The sequence below is a fragment of the Dermacentor variabilis genome, chromosome 8, assembly GCF_050947875.1.
Source record: "Dermacentor variabilis isolate Ectoservices chromosome 8, ASM5094787v1, whole genome shotgun sequence".
Taxonomy (NCBI): Eukaryota; Metazoa; Arthropoda; class Arachnida; order Ixodida; family Ixodidae; genus Dermacentor; species Dermacentor variabilis.
Genome location: NC_134575.1, coordinates 7,055,243 through 7,072,812, shown reverse-complemented (window position 1 = coordinate 7,072,812; position 17,570 = coordinate 7,055,243). Strand labels below are relative to the sequence as shown.

Below are 17,570 nucleotides of genomic sequence, written 5' to 3'. Positions count from 1 at the left end.
ACCTTTCGTTCATAACCATTTTTTTCCATTGGACTGTCGTCTTCGCTACCAGCATCAGGATTGACTGAAATTATGTCTTACGAACAATTTCAGCTTAAGAACTTTTTTGCGAAAACGTGCCCTAACGTCTGCAGCACCCACAAACGCCCTGCAGCAGAATCGTTCGGAAAAGCCTGCGCTTTGTCTCGATGTATTCTTTCCCGAAGCTCCAATAAATGATGTTCACACAGAAAAGAACATTCCACAACTTTGTATAGTGAATTAGCCAACCGAATACGAACTGAATCACAAGGACTATTCGATTCGTACTCGAAATATCAAAATTTGCGCATCCCTGGTTATTAACGATCATATTTTGGGGCTCTTTGGATCGGATAACATCTGCAATGGTCACAAGCACGATCGGATTCCCAGCAGTATACGTTTCATATGTTTGTTGCAAGAAAGCGTACAGAAACTGCGATAAAAAAGCGTAAAGCTGCGATATGCGTGTACTCTTTGAAAAAAAAATCGCTGAGACAGAAAGACATATACTTCGTTTAGAAAAGATTCACGAGCTTGAAATCTCAAAAGATAGAACACCGGCTGCTTCACAAAGAGTGCAGAGTGATGGGGAGTCTGTATTAAGGAGAAGCGCTCTTAGGCTTCCAGAGACCCTGTAAGTAGAGCAGTAGCAACAAAGACAGAGAGCGAGAGAGCAAAAAGAAGAAAGGCAGGGAGGTCAACGAGAAGAGCGTCCGGTTTGCTACCCTACCCTGGGGGAAGGAAACGGGGGAACAGAAAGAAAAAAGTGGGATAGAGGAAACACTATGTGCGCACGCAGCAAAGCGCCTTGAAATCAGTCAAGCCCAAGCAAGTGCACCGCCGATACGTTAGGCTGCCGTCATTCTGCTGTCTGAAGCTTAGCTTGGTGCTTCCCAGAACGTCTTTACTAAGCAAGCGACATCGTGTGAGCGCGCTACCGAGAACGCTCCATCTCGCTCGTAACCTTGAGGCACCTGCGCTTGAGTGCATCTTAGTGACACCCATGGTGACTCCGCACATCTGAGTGTGACTACATGTACGAAAGACTGTATAATCATTGTCAGGCGTCTGCGTGGTGTTTGTGCAGACAGATTATTGTAATATATTCTTTTCTTCCGATATTTTCTCCTCCCCCCCCCCTCCCGGTGCAGCGTAGCCAACGGGACAGTTACACTGGTTATAACCGCTCTGCCTTTCGTCTGTTATTTTCTCTCTATGAGTGCGATGTTTAGTCAAATTAGGCACCAGTTGAACATGTTTATTTTTTTAAATTTTATTCTGTGCGTGTTCACATCCAATCTTAGCTGCCATATTTACTGGTACTGGAACGAGGATGAGTTCATTCTAAATATCAGCAGCCGGGCGCCAACGTACATCCGGCTTGCTTGCAACGAGGCAACAAACGTGCACCTAGCAAGCTTCGAAATAGCCACGGGGTCCATGCATGCGTGAGGCTACCCTCTCGCAGAAAGCAGGGGCGAAGCAGTGCGAACACGTTGCGTTCAGTTTACGGAGCTCGTTGGTCAGAGCCCAGCCTCCGCGGGCTGCCTACCAGAGGTGGCCGTCGGATGCCTCACAATGCGCGCCTGTCTGCGAGCAAGGCCTGGCGGGTGATGCTTCGACAGTGCGAGGAAGAGCCGGTCGCATTGTTTGCTCAAGAAAGAAGGTCAGGAGCGAGGAACTGTTCAAGGACGAAAGGGCCGTTAGCGACCCGACGAGTACGGGCCGACTCTGAAGCAGCGCGGATTCCGTATTCTCCGTTGACCTCCGCGTTCTTCTTACTTTAATCGTTTTAGGGCGCCGCTCTTTCTGCTCTTGGCACTTGGCTCCCACGCGGTGCAGTTTTTTTCGCGTCCCTGTTATTTGGCTTTTGCGACGTCGCCTTCTAAAGTGTTCCGCAGCTTCCGTGGGTTCTTCGTTTCTACGGGAGAACGTCGTTTTATACGGGTAGCTCAGTGGCTATCGCGCTCCGCTGGCGAGCATGAGGTCCCAGGTTCGACTACAACAGTATTCGGATGGGGGACCGTAATGCGAGAACGCTCGTGCGCTGGTGCACTGGGTGCACGTTAATGAGTCACAGGCGGCCAAAGTTAGTCCGGAGGCAACGTGCCTCTTTATCAGATCGGAATTTTGGTACGTAAAACCACAGAACTTAACTTAAATTTATGCAAGTTACTGCGCACCATTTTAACGTTCGCTACGTCTTGAACTCTTCAGTGGTGGTGTCATGAACGTGCCGAGTTATAAAATGAGCGTGTTGGTGTATGAAACATATGGTAGTTCAATTTAAAAAAACAATGACGACCATTCCACTCTGTGAAGATGGAATGGCAGCGAAAGCTGAAGACAGTGAAAGCTATCAGGCGAAATGCAAAGTGCCTTCGCTGCCATTCCATCTTCACAGAGTGGAATGGTTGTCATTTTTTTTTCCGTTGCGAGTCTGGCGTCGTTGCTCGTTCGGAGGTGCCCGGGCTGGCGATTGTGTTTTTCATTCAACATCGCGGGAACGTTCTTGGTCGATGGTCGTCTCGCGCAGGCGCCGTTTTACATTGTCGTTGCTGTTCCTTCCGGCGCTCCTCGTACGCACATTGTTCTTCGGGTGTACGAACTATACGTGTCCTCCCCACCGATAACGCAGCGGTCTTTAGCGTCGATACCTCTCCTGCTTATATACTGCGATAACCTTGACGTCACGCTATTGTTCACGGCGAGCGTTCTAATCTGTTCCGCATTTTGACATCTGCGCCGCCGCACTGCACCCGTATGGGTTTGTTGGAAATCACTAAGTCCGTTTCTGCTGCCGGACGCCGAAAAAACTACGGAAGGTTAGTCATATACAGCTTTCGCTGTAAAAACATGTTTGCGCACTGCAACGACCGATGACATGTTACAACATAACCGGACGTCTTTTGTAATGCCTACAGTTAGCAAAACGGCCGAAGCTTGAGGCAGAACTAAGCTGTTATGTAAGGAGTATCCTTTTCTCAAGTTCGACTGGAGCAAAAGCATGAGAGTTACGTCAATCGACTTGCTTTCAATATATATGTTACGCGAAAGATGCAGAGTAGAAAAAGAGAGGAAAGATGTTAACCAGAAAAGCGCTTGTTTTTCCATGGAACATTTCCAACGCATTCAATACGGAACTCGGCATCTATCACCTTTGCACACAGTGTATGAACACTCTCGTTGCTTTATCCCTGCGGTATTTGAATAGAACTACGAACTCTTTGAAGCTGTAGTAGGAAGCTCTATATAGCTAGCCAGTATAGGCGCAGCAACTTAAAGCGAATTAATAATACGGATAAATACAGGCGGAGCTAGATAACCGAGTAGTGCAAAATTTTTGAGCTCCAGGTTCTTAAACCACAACATGTGCGGAGAAATCCACAATGTTGAAATCGGTCGAACTGAGGTTCTCGATGTTCACTCAAGCAACTACCACACATAGCGAGCAGTAACATAGAGGAGTGAACTTCCCAAGTTTCACTGAAGTCATTTAAAACATTAAGCACGCTGAACTAATTCTAGCAGTATAGTGGTACGCGCAATCGCTAAGCGTCGTCATGTGCACTTGAAGTGTCTCATACTTTCTTTTCTTTATTTATTTGTTTCCATTGCTAAAATACAATAACGGGGGCTAAGATAAAAGCTGCAATGAGGCAGCTTGAGGTGCCCTTAGCCCCCGTGTTAAATGGTGGCAGTGAGTAGCGCAAACCGTACGCAAAGAACATTACATATAAATATTAATTACAATCATCAATCAATTCAAGAGAATTTTCTATAACGGAACAAACAAAAAAAGGAACAAAGAAATGGGATAAGGACAAATAAAAGCAATGCAGATGGTACGCACCACCACATTACATACACTTGGCAATACGTAAATAAAAGTGAAAATCGCGTACAATTGACGATGCATAATTAAAGGTGAAAAGATACGATGGTCGATTAATATTGGAATTATTAAGAGAAAGAAAAGGACGAGCAAAAATTATGTCACTACAAACATTTAACAAGACACACATGTGAATACAGGTGAAAAAGAAATTACGCTTGATTCATTATTTAGGAGAAGGTTCTGATAAGTAACGACAGTTCTGACCGTGTTATGTTAATGATGTCAATGCCAGCGTCATGTAATGAATTAAGCAGTCTGGGTAATTTATTTTTCGCCATTTGGAAACCGTAGCTGGTTCTTGAAGGGGGTATAGACCAATATTCTCCGTGACGGGTAATATATAGGTAGCTGTATTTCTTTGCAGACATGCAATTTCATTAAATACGCTGTTTTCAGCGTTTGAGTTTGAGTGCCATATACGAAGGAGAGAGCGGTTGTATAGAGAGTAGATTGTAGGTTTGTTGTATTGTTTAAAGAGGTGCTCACTGTGACTGTGATATGGCACGTTTGCAATGATACGTACGATCTTTTTCTGTAGTAAGTGTATTTTCCTGAGGTTAGTTTCAGTTGTTGTGCCCCACACAAGGTGTGTATAATTAGTGTGTGATGCAAACAGTGAGTGGTAAATTAATGTTTTTACGGATGTTGGTAGACGATACCTGTTCTTGTTTAGCATTTCTGTGATACGGCTAAGCTTTTGTACTACAGAGTCTACTTATCGATCCCAGTTTAGCGTACTAGAGAAGTATGTACCTAATACTTTAATTTCATTTACTATTTCTATGCTCCCATTGTTCATCTCTAAAGTGTGGCTTTATGGAATCTTTGTGCCTTTCGCATAAAAGATTACGGCTTTTGTCTTATTTGAATTTAATTTTAGATAATTTTCTATAGACCATGAGGATATCTTCTGGAGAAACTCGTTTGCGCTGTTTATTAAACTAGTATAAGATGCCGATGAAATAAACACACTAGTATCATCTGCATATATGATAAATTTTGCCTTGGGATAGATCAGAAAAATATCGTTTATATATAAGTTAAAAAGCAGCGGTCCAAGAATGCTTCCTTGTGGGACTCCTGTTTTTATTTCTCCAGAAAACGATTTAAAGTTATTTATGTGCCCATGTTGCCGTCTTTTTTCTAAATATGACTTAACTGCAGTGGGAGGCCCCTGATACCATACGTATCAAGTTTTGTTAATAATAGGTTATGGTTAATATGATCGAAGGCCTGAGTAAAGTCTATAGATATACTTATTGTCAGTTGCTTCCTTTCAAAATTTTGCAGTATATGGTCTTTCTGGTGTAGTAGTGCTATCTGTGTTGATTTGTTCTTGTTTTTTTTTTTTTGAAAGCCATACTGAGCTTTCGTGACAACGCGATATTTTTCACAGAAGGATGTTAACTGTATCAATATTATTTTTTCAAGTCCCTTAGAAAAGTGCGGTAAAATTGATATGGGGCGATAATTTTGAATATTGAGCCTGTCTGCCTTCTTATGTATTGGAATGACTTTAGCAACCGTCATTTTTGATGGAAAGATGCCTTCAGCAATAGAGGTATTATAGATATGAACTAGAATGGGGGCTATATCGTGTATGACATATTTTATGGGTTTTATCTGCAGGTCGTTTGAATAACAACTTTTAGAGTTTTTCATTGTCATAAATACAGAGCAGACCTCGCCAACATTAGTTGGAAGGAAAAAGATTGTGTTTGAGTTTCCGGGTAGGGAGAGAGTGGTTTTCGGGCGTGTATGCGCGTGTGTTTCTCAGTTCAGGAAGTATTCGTTAAAGGCATTCACCGTGTCTGTTTCGGACAGTAAACGACCTTATAGGCTAATTTTTTCAATAGGTTCTGCGCGTTGTTTCCGCTCTAATATATTATCAAGGTTCCTCCACAGTTTTTCTGAGTTTCCATCACACAATAAAAAAGGTTGTAGATAATAGTTATCTCTGGTTTTCCTTATTTCCTTGTTTAGACTGTTCCTGTAAGCTTTAAATTCTTTAAGATCAGTAATTTCACGAGTTTTAATGAATCTGGCGTACAACTTAATTCTGCGTTTAGCTTTATGTCATTCTTCCGTCGCTTTTCTGTTTGAATTCCACATTTAGGAGCCATATTTCAGTTCCCGAGTGTACCGAAACCGACACGACGGAGCTGCGCCACGTAAGAAAGAACAGCTTGACCCTCCGCCCTAGCCCATTCCGCCGCATTTCATTAGTAGACGAATAAAACTATTGTAAAGGTATATGTAAATCATTGGCGTTGCGAATAGAGAAATAAGTTAAATTTTTGGACATATATAATCGATTTCTTGGCGCGCAACTAATGTTTTCTGTGATAAAAGACAATGCGTTTTATCCTAAGATAAGAAAGCAGAAGACAACAAAATGACCGCTCGCCCCCCCCCCCCCCATATATTATATATGTATATATATATATATATATATATATATATATATATATATATATATATATTATAGCAGTCGTTAGGGGCTTTCTGGTTGATTCGTTCATAGTGTTGATGTTGACTTGACAAACCTCCGAGTTGTACTATATAGTAGTATTTCTCAACACTAGCGAGTGCCTACAGGTGAATGGCGGAAGGAGGACAAAGGCTAGTAGTCGCTCGAAACGTACCATTATTATGGCGCTGATGATAATATTGATCAATATTTGTTATGCAACTTCGCCCGTCATTGCGCATAAGTGCTGCATGTTAATTATGCCGAAGTAAAATTTAAAAAGTCTGTGCGAACATCCGTACACCTCTTCCGTATGTCTCCTCGACAAAAATACTCCCTCCCTTATTTTTCTCCTACGAAAATACGAGTGATCAATAAGAACCCGTGATGACATAAATTTTCGCCGATAAAGATGCGCCTTCTGTCGGAATAAGAAAGCTACGTAACCATGTTTACGTTTGTTAAATTTAAAACAAGACTATCTGGTCAATAGATATTGCAAGCCAAATCTAGGTGTAGGAAATTCACGATTCTTCATCTCAGGAATCATCGAGACTGCACGTATCATTCGATCATGCGTGGCTTCGAGGCTATCAAAACACACCCCATTTGATATGCTTTGGCTGTATATACGTGACAGATATTCCACCATGATGCTTTGAAGGGTGTGCTTTGACTTTGGCTTTTGACTTAGTTTGAACCCGCAAAGAGCAGCTGCCCTCGGCCACGTTAGACCGACTGGACAGGCACCCACTCGCTGAAATTAACATTCTTGGAAACTGGCCGACACGAACATTAGCGCGAGCCGCTATGAAGGAACTGCTGCGTTTTTTAGGCGATACTTGTGAGAAGTTGTGACTGTGCACTGTGTGACGTTTAATGTAATAGTGTATGACGTTCAGACTGTATGACCAGGTAACGCCTTCTCAAACTGTGTGACAGCGCCCAGAGAGACAGTTCTTTACTGTTTTCTTTTTCTCTCATCTTTGTCATCCCCATTCCCAGGTACAAGATAACTAACCGGAGATCTCTTTGGTTAATTCCCTTGTCTCTCCTTTGCCTTTATTTCCTCTCCCTCTCTTTGAAGGGTGTCTTCACAAGCTGTCGGCGTGGTACATAGAAAGCAACATATTAGGCATAGTAACTAGAACTACGGTATTTGTATTATTATTCATCACCACCACCGTCCTCGTCGTGATCGACAGTTTATCTTATGTTCACTGCAGGACGAAGACCTTTCCAGCGGCGATTTCCAATTACCCCTCTCTGGCGACAGCCGATCCCATCCCGTGCCTGCAAATTTCATATTTTCATAACGCCAGCTAGTTCTCTTTCATCCTCGTCGACGGTCTTAGTTAGAGCCTAATAATATACCTCGATGTCAGCTCGCTCTTAATCCCTCGGCTTCAAGGCATCACCGCTCGAGGAAACGTCAAGAGCAGGACTAAAGCACACACCAGCATTGTTCGCGTGATCCTTGCAAGCCTCTTCAGATCTGCCCGACAAACGCGGCGGCTGATCCTGTCAAGTGCGGTCAGCGCTCGGGCCACGGAGGCGCCTGCCGCCACGCAGCACCATGGCCGACAGCGCGAGCAAGATGGCCGCGCCCTGCGACAGGCGGAAATTTCGGGTTTCTCGGTCGTTAGCATGGTTTTCCTCGGCCGCGGCGCCGGCCGCCGTGCGTTGTCCGCGCCGGTCGCAGCAAACCTATCGCAACCTGTTTCGGAGCCTCGCTCTCGGGCCAGATCCCGCGGCAGGCCGTTTTTAGAACACGTCCGCGAGCGCCTCTTCGCTATTGCGCACCCCTTGAAACCGATTCTGCTGTTGGTCGCGGGTCATCGCCTGTGCTTGGCACGTCGCTATGAGAGCGCGCGGTGTCTTTCAGTTCGCGATGCATTAAGTGATTGAATTTCAGGTCGCAGTTGAGGGAGAGACACGAAAGCCAGACATGTTAACCAGACAAACTGTCCGGTTACACTACAGCAAACGTGGTTTCGATAGGCGTTATCGAGCGTGAATGTTGCTCACACAAGGCATTGTGTATTTAAAATCACGAGTAATTTTCTCCCGCACGCCATTGTGTCCCACCTGCTATGTTGTCGAGGGCTTGGACCATACACGTTGTTCTTGAGCACACTTTACAACCCGAATGGCTGGCTTGTGGAACGCTTTCCACGTGCGACACGAGGCGTGAAGGTCAGCTGCCGGACGTTCTCTGAGCGGGATAATGTTCGAGATCTGCACTCCGCTCTACTATAGAGCACCTGTAGCATTCCTGCGGGACCCAGACCTCGGCGAGAGTCTGTAAAGGACTTTTGTGGTGGTGTATTTGTGCTAGTGTATGTGTTGGTGCGTGTGCGCTGTGTTTTTTTGTCTCGCGCCCTTTCTTTCATCCCTCACCGTCTCTCCTGGAGTATCGTTCCACGCCTCTGGCCAAGCTAACCTCTCCCGGTGTAATTACATTTTCCCTTTCTCTTCCTGTCCGGTTGGCTACTCTGCACTGAGAGCATTTCTCAGTGCCTTGAAGAAAACAGAATACAAACTTGTACCTAAACATCTTTTCCTTGTGCATTTAATTTTTTTATTAGCTATCCACCCCTTATGTAATCCCCCAATCCTGTGGGCCTTTAAGGTAATAAATTGAAGAAGTGAAGTGAAAAGAATAGAAGATACGAAAATACTGCCATTGCAAATTTGCACTGTGGAATACGGGGTACGGAGTAAGAAAGCGTTCCGGAATAATTGTAGTGGTCTATGGCAATTTCACGCACACCGAATTGTTAGTACGCAGTCGTATTTCTATGCCGCTTCCATCGGAAATCGAACTCATGACCACGTGCTCGTAAGAACGTCATACTCGCTGAGCCACTGCGGCGCATTGTCAATTTATACACGGCATAGTAGGTCAAACAAGAAAGATGCTTTTTTTTTTTGCGTCTACGTAGTTTGAAAAACCGCCTCCACGATGCTTAAGTTGCATTACTCAGACATTCGGGATCCGCACGGGCCTCAAATGTTCTAGAACAAATTCCTATATCTTATTTAGTAGCAATATGCGCGTGTCAGCACAGCGGTGGATGCATTCTAAAGGCGGCTTCGGAGTGAGGTGACGGGGTTGCGAGGGTACTTTGGTACAACGATCATGAAAAGAAAAAAAAAATGAGTTTCAGGGGAACGCAAAAAAAAAAAAGAAAAGTAAATGTCCAGTTACGGGCCGTGATTGGTGTTGTAAACGAGATTAGCAGATGCATTTGATCCATTTTTGTACCAACAGGTCCGTTGTAAATAATTACAAACGGTGTTTCTACATATGCTGTTTCCAGTACTTTGGTGTGAAAAACCTTCGTCCATGACCCCAATGCTGTCAACTTAGACTGTGCGCGCCTTGTGACCGATTATAGCTTTATTATGTTATTATTATAACTTTATTCTGTACGGTATTTTTTTGGTATAAATTGATGAACGCGTGGGCCGCATTGTCAGGTATACCTCCATGTACAGATGGGCCCCTTCAGTTAAAAGTCGCTTGGTGCGGACAAATTGAGGTGGAGTACTTCGATTACTCCATTTCTCGGTGTTGTGCAGCAAAATCCAAGGCAATAAATTAATGATATTAGTAAACGATAAACAAGTGAAAAAAAAAGGCGATGAAGATATTCACAATCAAGATTACGACATCTAAGGTATGTCAGCGCCACTACCCGAATGACACCTTGCAGTCTTTAATCGTTGGTGCACGAAACCTTATTGCACCGACATCCATACCAACCAATTGGTTTGAAGCAATGCTGTTCACTTACAAACTTCAAGCTTCAATGAAGGATTACCTTTATAAAATTAAGAAATGACAAAACTATAATCAACTGCACAATGTACACATATCGCGTTTTAAATGTTCGCCGCTTGTGCAGATACGTCTTTTTTTACTGTTCTCTGAATATTTTCTTATTTTGATGACGATATAATTTCTACAACGTTATTGCATCAATCCCTGACTAAATTTTTGTGCCGACATTTTATTCTTTGTCCTTTTGTTCTTGCAACTCGCTTTTAACTTATCTATCCGAGATATATAGTATTTCCGCGCATATTTTCTCGTTTGCACATACATCTAGTTTATACACATACATTTCTAGACATTCTCCCGTATATTGCTGTGACTATGCACTTTGATAATTGTCTCTAAAAGTGAGGTAGCAATTGAAATTGACAAATTCAAAAATAAAATTACAATTAAAGACGGGTCCACACGCACAGCTCAGTTTACGTTAAGTCCACAGTGGACAGCTTAATTGCGTAATTTCAAACATAACTGATCTAACCACGTAACAGTTGTATTACGCATTCCTTTACATTAACGTACCTTTACCATCATGCTTTGTCCATTTTTTTCTGCCTGAAATGAACAAATAACGCTCTTTATTGCCAGATAAAGGCACCCTATTGCAGTAACTAACTTTGTGTAGACTGTTCAAGTGTGTACCCTTGCCCTGAAGATATTATTGCAGGGCGCCTCATATCATCAGAGAGAAAGGGGTTGTGTCAAGTAAGAACACTCTGTCAGCTTTGTACAGCTCGAAACCAACTCGCATGTAGCTGGGTGCGATGCTGTTCAACCGTGCAAGTTTTAAGTGTGCTCGTTGATATGTACTTAAAGCTTATTGCTCGCATTTCTTGGGGTGAAATATACTGAGAAGCACTTAAGAGGACATAACTGTGTCAAGCGGTGAGCCAGTTGCGAGTCAAGTGTTCTTTTTCCCCCCACTGTGCCTTCCTCAGTAATACCATTAAAAAAAAAAAAGGAAGCCGACGCTAGGAGTATTCCGACTATTGTGTCCAACCGAGGAATGTCAGCGAGGTACTCCGGTTAGGAATGCGTGCGTGAATGCAAAATTTGTGTGGTAGATTTTCGGCGTGAAATTCCGGGACAGTTGAAAGACAAGAGACACCATAGCTAAAGGCGAGCGTTTAACGGAGCGAGAGGTGCTTTTCATGACCGTGAAGAAATCCACAACAAGAGCGCAAGGGCAAGGCGACGGGAGGTTGTGAAGAGAAAAATAAAGGAAAAAACGCCAGAGCCCGATCTTTTTCTTCTTTATTTGTTGAATTTGTTGCTTCTAGCGTATACACATTCTAAACACGAAAAGAAAGGCTTAGAAAAAGGCTAGATACCACGTTCAAACAAAAAAATGATAAACCAGCAGTCCGCATTGTTAAAGAAAGTAAAAAATAAGCAAAAAAAGTTAAGGAACTTTACAACAATTTTCGAACAGCAGGTAACGTATAAAACGATTCTTCCTGGCATATGTAGTCGTCAATAGAAATTCACAAATACGATAATGCGCAATGCTTTTCGTATGTGCTGTTTCCCATCGGTCGGCCATCGTCGCCAAGAACTTCGGATATAGCAACGCGCCTTACAAGAGCGATAACTTGATTAACAGCGACAACAGCTGGTGAAAAACGGTCACCAGCAAAATGCTAAACAATGTGTGCGTAAAGCACCAGGATTGCCTGGCATTTGCTACTACGAACACTAATAGCATAAAAGCTCTTTTGTGAGTATGGGCCCAGTATCACCTTTATTTTTGTTTTATTGTCGTTGTCTTTCCTCTTTCTTGGGGGGGGGGGGGTATTTCAGAATCTAGCTTGCTTAAGCCGGTTAAGTGACGTAATCCAATCCAAGGAGGGGTCGACGAAGATAAGGGTTGGCAGCTCAGTGTCTATGGCATCGCGCTGCTGCGCTCGAGGACGGTGGTTCGATCCTGGTCGCGGTGGCCGCATCTCGATGGGGGAAGCACAGGGCAAGAAACGTTCGTGTACCGCACATTGGGTGAACCCCAGGTGATCAAAATTTATCCGGTGTCCCACCCTACGGCGTGCCTCGTAATCAGATCGCGGTTTTGGCACGTATATGTGCCAGAATTGATTTAACTTTTTGTGGCTTGGACTGCAAGTGATCCTCTGATACATTAATTAAGTGGCACTGTGTGGTAGTGTGTAGCACTGTGTGTACTTCCTTCGATGAGCACATGGTTATAACTGGGCATTTTAAATTAGGTAAGGAGTTACTCACACTGTAGCTGACTGATTTATACGTTTTCTGCACTGTTTATAGACACCTGAAGTGACATATGTGAGCACCACCAGCGTGACATTCTGGCCGCATTACACGCATTAACATATGCTTTCCCTGTCTATATAAAAGATATACATACGAGCCACTGAGCAGCTCGAAAAATATACCAGAAGGGAAAATAACTTCCACCATTTAACGAAAAACCAAACACATTAATATTCTGTCTCGGTCGGTATCTCTAGTCACATTATGACGATGTCACACACAGTCACGCAAAGATCAGTCGTTTCAAAAATAACTGAGCCACCTAGAAGTAGTCTTAAGCGTACGTTGGAACAAGCCTTTTCGCCTTCGTAAAGTGAGTAATTTCGAGGCAAAAGTCAATGCGCGGCTAGACAGGTACAGAATAGCTGTAACACATCGTGCCGCGTCACCATCAGTTGTTTCTCTGCGCATCGCGAGACGAGTTCAGCAATTATGATCCTGTTAATTGCCTACACAGTTTTGATGGCCGAGAAAGAACAGATAAAGGCGGACGTTGAAGAGAGCGCACAAAAACTCACCATAGAATTCGGGTGGCCGACACCTGTTGTGATTGGACCTCATGTCGGAGGTTTCGTGTGCGAAAAAAGCGCCGGCGTTTCTAGGTGGCCGCCCACCGGCACTCGTGTTCTGTACAATTCCACGGCTCCACGGGGACGCACCACATTAATCACTCGAGAATCACTGCTGTCACACCGCCGAAGCCGGCGCACGCTGCCGGCGTAGACACATGATGATCACCGCGGCACGCGGAGCGCAGCCGCTCCTCGGGGCAAACGACGACGTCGATGCGGAGCAGACGGACAGACGACGGAGCAGACGACCCAACGCGTTTCTCATCTGCTGCTACCTGCTCGGCGAGCAGACGACGCCGCAACTGTTTTTTAGTTGGGCCGGTGTGGAACGGCGAGGGTGGGCTTCCCAAATAGAGGGCGCCCGGCCTCACGGCGAAGCCACGTTTTCGGTTTGGCCTCGATTTCGGGGGTGCTGCAGCGAGGGCGAGCGGCGAGTCGGATTCCTGGACGCGCGTACGTACGTGTTGCGCTCGTTTTGGGGGAGCCGAGAAAATGATGACGTCGTGCGAGGAAACCCCCTCGAGGCGCGCGCCGTTCTCTTTCTGTGCCGCACCGCCGGCAGATGGAGAGGACGCACTCATCCCGGTGCTCTCATCTCACTCCCCCGCTTTCTTATCCAGCATAAGCAGCAGATGTCAGAAAGTCCTTTAGTGACGTCAGCAGTTTCTGAGATCAAGAAGAATAGGTACCTGAAATAGGTGCGTCTTTCTCGTTCTAAAGAATGCGCAGCGACCTTACGATCGTGACTTTCCAAGTGCCTCACCACAATGAACGTGCAATACGAAATCAAACGAGTCCGTGTTGTCATTACAAGCTCCACGCTTCTAAGCCTGTAACGTTACACGTTACGCACTCTTCAAAATTGTTTCGCGTATGTTACGGTTATCATAACAAATACCAATATAAACTGTTTTTCCTTCCAGTAAAGGCAAATGTAACGACAAAAATCTAACGACAAAAGGTGGCTCATTCGATCCCACTTCGTCATTACTCACGTACAGTGGTCGATAAACATTCTGCGTTTTTGTGTTTGCTGTTTTCCACATGACAAGATGAAATGCATATAGTCACCCCTGAATTAGCGGCGTTCTCCATGAAGTGTGTTAAACTAACCATGAGCACTTGGCGGAGGGCTCGTTAACAAGGATCTAAGGTCTTGCTTCAGTTACAACACACAAATTAAGCCTGCTTTAATGCTGAATACTTAGTTCGGTCGATTCTGCTATAAGTTCGTTTCTTGTACTAAATATACCCGTAAATAAGAAACGTAAGCGCATACAAACGTAATTTATTTAAAGGAAGAATGTTAAAACATTAAGTAAATGAAAGATTGCGCTCCGCACAAATTAATAAGGCTGCAACTGTCTTGTCTCATTATTCCAGTGGTGGTTATGCGTGCACCAAGTCGTAGTGGTGCGCGTTGCGTATGCATGGAGCTGGCACCACTGGCACTCCGTCAGACTAAAGGCGTTCTCAACTCGTACCTGCCGCTCCTTACGACAGAGCCAACAGGCGGCGTTGGTTTGGCATATTCGGCTGGCAATTATTCCATGTGAATAACTCATACGCTGTTAACAGTGTGAACAGTGGTTGAACAATAAATGTCATTGGAGCAAACATTTCAGCAAGGAGATCAAAACGTTGGCTCCAACGACGCTGCTTGTTCAACTATACTGTTCATCGCTTCAAACATCCATCTTCTGGTGAACTTTGGTCTTCTTTGGTTGTTAACACGGGTGTGTCACCAACCGTTGATTAACTCGGTGTCTCAGAGGACGGCAATCAAAACGCGCAGAAATATTTTCCTGTTTACTTTGAAACCGTCAGGGAACACTACAGGCGTTCTGAAAGTTCTCATGCGGAAGACCCATCACTCGTTGGCCTTGAAGCAACGCTTATCTTTCCACGTCAAACTGTGGACACAAACAGACGAATCAAACAAGCTTAGTTATTGAAGACGGATCATGTTACCCGCTTTGTTCCTCACGTGGTGAGATCGGTGATGTGGAACACTCCGCTGTTATGTAAAGCGTACAGGCCGTTGCACTAATCAGAGATTAAGTTACCAAAATGACCGTCGACCGATAGAATGTCGTCTAACCTTTTGTTGCACCGTCGAGAAAGCATTCGATCCTGGTCATAACGAACAAGCTTATGCACTAAAATAAGTTCGATATAGCGGGTAATTCGATATGCCCAGACTCGCTCACAACGAACTTAAACGAACGTTTGTGACGCGGCCATCATATACGGATTTGTCATTTCTAGTGGGGAAAAAAAAGCAAGGAAGAAATCCACCTAGTGAAACAAAGTACGCGTTGTAGGCGGTAATTTCTGCCGGTGCCACGAACTCTTTCTCAGCGCATCACTAAGAAAGGTGCTTTCGATGCGCGCGATACTGCGTTGTGCAGTTCACTTTTCTTAATGTGGGAACGGTACCAGTTCAGCACATCCTTTAAAAAAAGGCATGACGGAAAAGAAAGACAAGACGCTAAATATAACTCCTACTGCGTTCGCGGCATGCGAGCGTCTTTATGGCGCATGCAGCACATTATCACGTTGTGGCCTGTGCCGAAGAGACCAAGACAGACTGGATTCGGGAGCGTGTGCGGGTTACGCGGTTACGCTGTCTGCCGCTGCGTTTTAAAAATACATCAGCGTAGCTCGCATGCACAGTGATACACGTCTGTGCCGGGACGCCAAAGTTAAGGAGACAGCATCAAAAGTCCAGTTCGTTGAGAGAGTTGCTTCATGTGACTATCGGCCATTAAGTTTTGCGTATTTGATTTAGAGAATAACTTGTGTCATACGGGTTCGCTATATTTAGGGTCCTAATGTATTCCCAGTTCTGAAGACAGTCAGTCCGATCCAGACACGGGAATGAAGAAGTTGTCAGACAAGTTCCGCGGAAGCCCGCAAGGATACCTCGTGAAAGGTAAAGTTGTCATTCACCTGACTGTAGCGCACGAAATTACAAAGCAATACCATTCAGGGTTCTTATTAAAAAAAAAAACGCTTCGCAGCTGAACAAAAATGCGTCTTCGTCGGGGTGGATCAAGCCCGGGAAAAAAGCGTTGTGGTCGCTCGACCACCTGAGCCAACCAGGATCGCAGATTTCAGAGCTAGGCCAAATTAATCTATGACTCGAAGCCCATGGATACTGAATTTGACAAATCAATTCGTTCTCCGAGTCAAAGGTACTCGGACCGTGAGCACACCAGTCACTGGCACGAAAAGCCATTAGTACATAAGCACACTGCTTGAAGTGCACCCGCTTAAGAGACCGTTTATAGTGTCCCTGTGCATCCTCCCACACGCACTCAGTGCTAACTCTCTCCCTCTTTCTATGCCCCTTTCCCGCAACCCCAGTGCAGGGTAATAAACCGGGTGCTCGTCTGGTTGACCTCCCCGCCTTTCCTGTCCTTGCTCTCTCTCTCTCTCTCTGTCTGTCTCTCTCAGTTGTGCGGAAATCCGCACAACTAACGAATGAAGGAGTGCGTCTTATGGCCGACGGCATACCACATCAGTGAGTGATAGCGGCAGCACGTGCCTAAGTCAGTCTTCGATTATCTTGCATTAAGAGGAATTCTCACGCATAAACCGTTCGGTTTCGGGAGTGCCCACACAGGTTCCTGACTGACGGCTTCATGCTGCCTTCCCATGGGCATGCGCAGAAGGTGTTTGCCTTCCTCCTTGCCCGCCCCCGTGTGACCTTCCAGTTGATAGCCGACGCACGCTTCTGTTGCACTTCACACGTATGTAGTACACGCGTCCCCCTTTCCATGCCACACACTCATGAATCCCTACCACCTCGGTCGCGGATTTCTGCCCTTATAAACACGTGTGAATTTTGCACACCCATTCCATTCTCATATAAATAAATAAATAAATAAATAAATAAATAAATAAATAAATAAGTTTACTTCAGTATCAGGGACACTTGGTGGGTACAGAGGAAAAGCCATCTATCAGGCTTGACAAGACCTGCACCCACGAACGTTGACAAACAGGGCGCGTGACAATACAGTACGTGAGCTAAATAAACCGAGGATCAAGCAGAAGTCGGGCGTTTTAGTTAAAAAGGTCATAAATCAGGTGATTTAAGAAAATTAAGAAAGGGATATTAAGAAAATTTAAGGAATATCTAAGGAATTAAATAAATACATAAAGAAAGAGTCTGAAATGCAAGTCAAACAGGGAGCGTACTAGCAATTAGTTGTGCAGGAAATGCTATAGAGCATGAAAATAAGTTGACATGAGTACGCGGACAACACACTGATTTGTGCATTGTTTCACGATATTACTTCATCTGGAAACAAAACAAAACAGAAAAGAGAAAAACATGAAAAAGATGGTGAATGGCTACAGAAAAGATTGGTGGTGAAAGCGACGCGTCACGCAGTGCAGTAAGGCGTCTGGTTTGTGTGTAAACGAAGAAAGCAGACAAGCGCCCTCTTCGCATTCGCTGCTTTCAAGCGTTGT

At 44.6% G+C, this 17,570-nt stretch overlaps 1 protein-coding gene across 3 annotated transcripts in view; it reads right to left on the bottom strand.

Moving 5' to 3' along the window:
* The window catches only part of LOC142589560 (uncharacterized), a 199,936-nt gene that overhangs the window by 109,339 nt on the left and 73,027 nt on the right, over window positions 1–17,570 (bottom strand). For 2 of the 3 annotated variants that reach the window (XM_075701016.1, XM_075701017.1), the window contains exon 1: window positions 13,035–13,561. The exons of the other annotated variant lie outside the window; for it this stretch is intronic. In XM_075701016.1, the coding sequence (XP_075557131.1) occupies window positions 13,035–13,077 (43 nt within the window). In that variant the 5' untranslated portion in view covers window positions 13,078–13,561. Of the gene's footprint in view, window positions 1–13,034; window positions 13,562–17,570 lie in introns of those variants that run through there. 3 annotated transcript variants of the gene reach the window in all.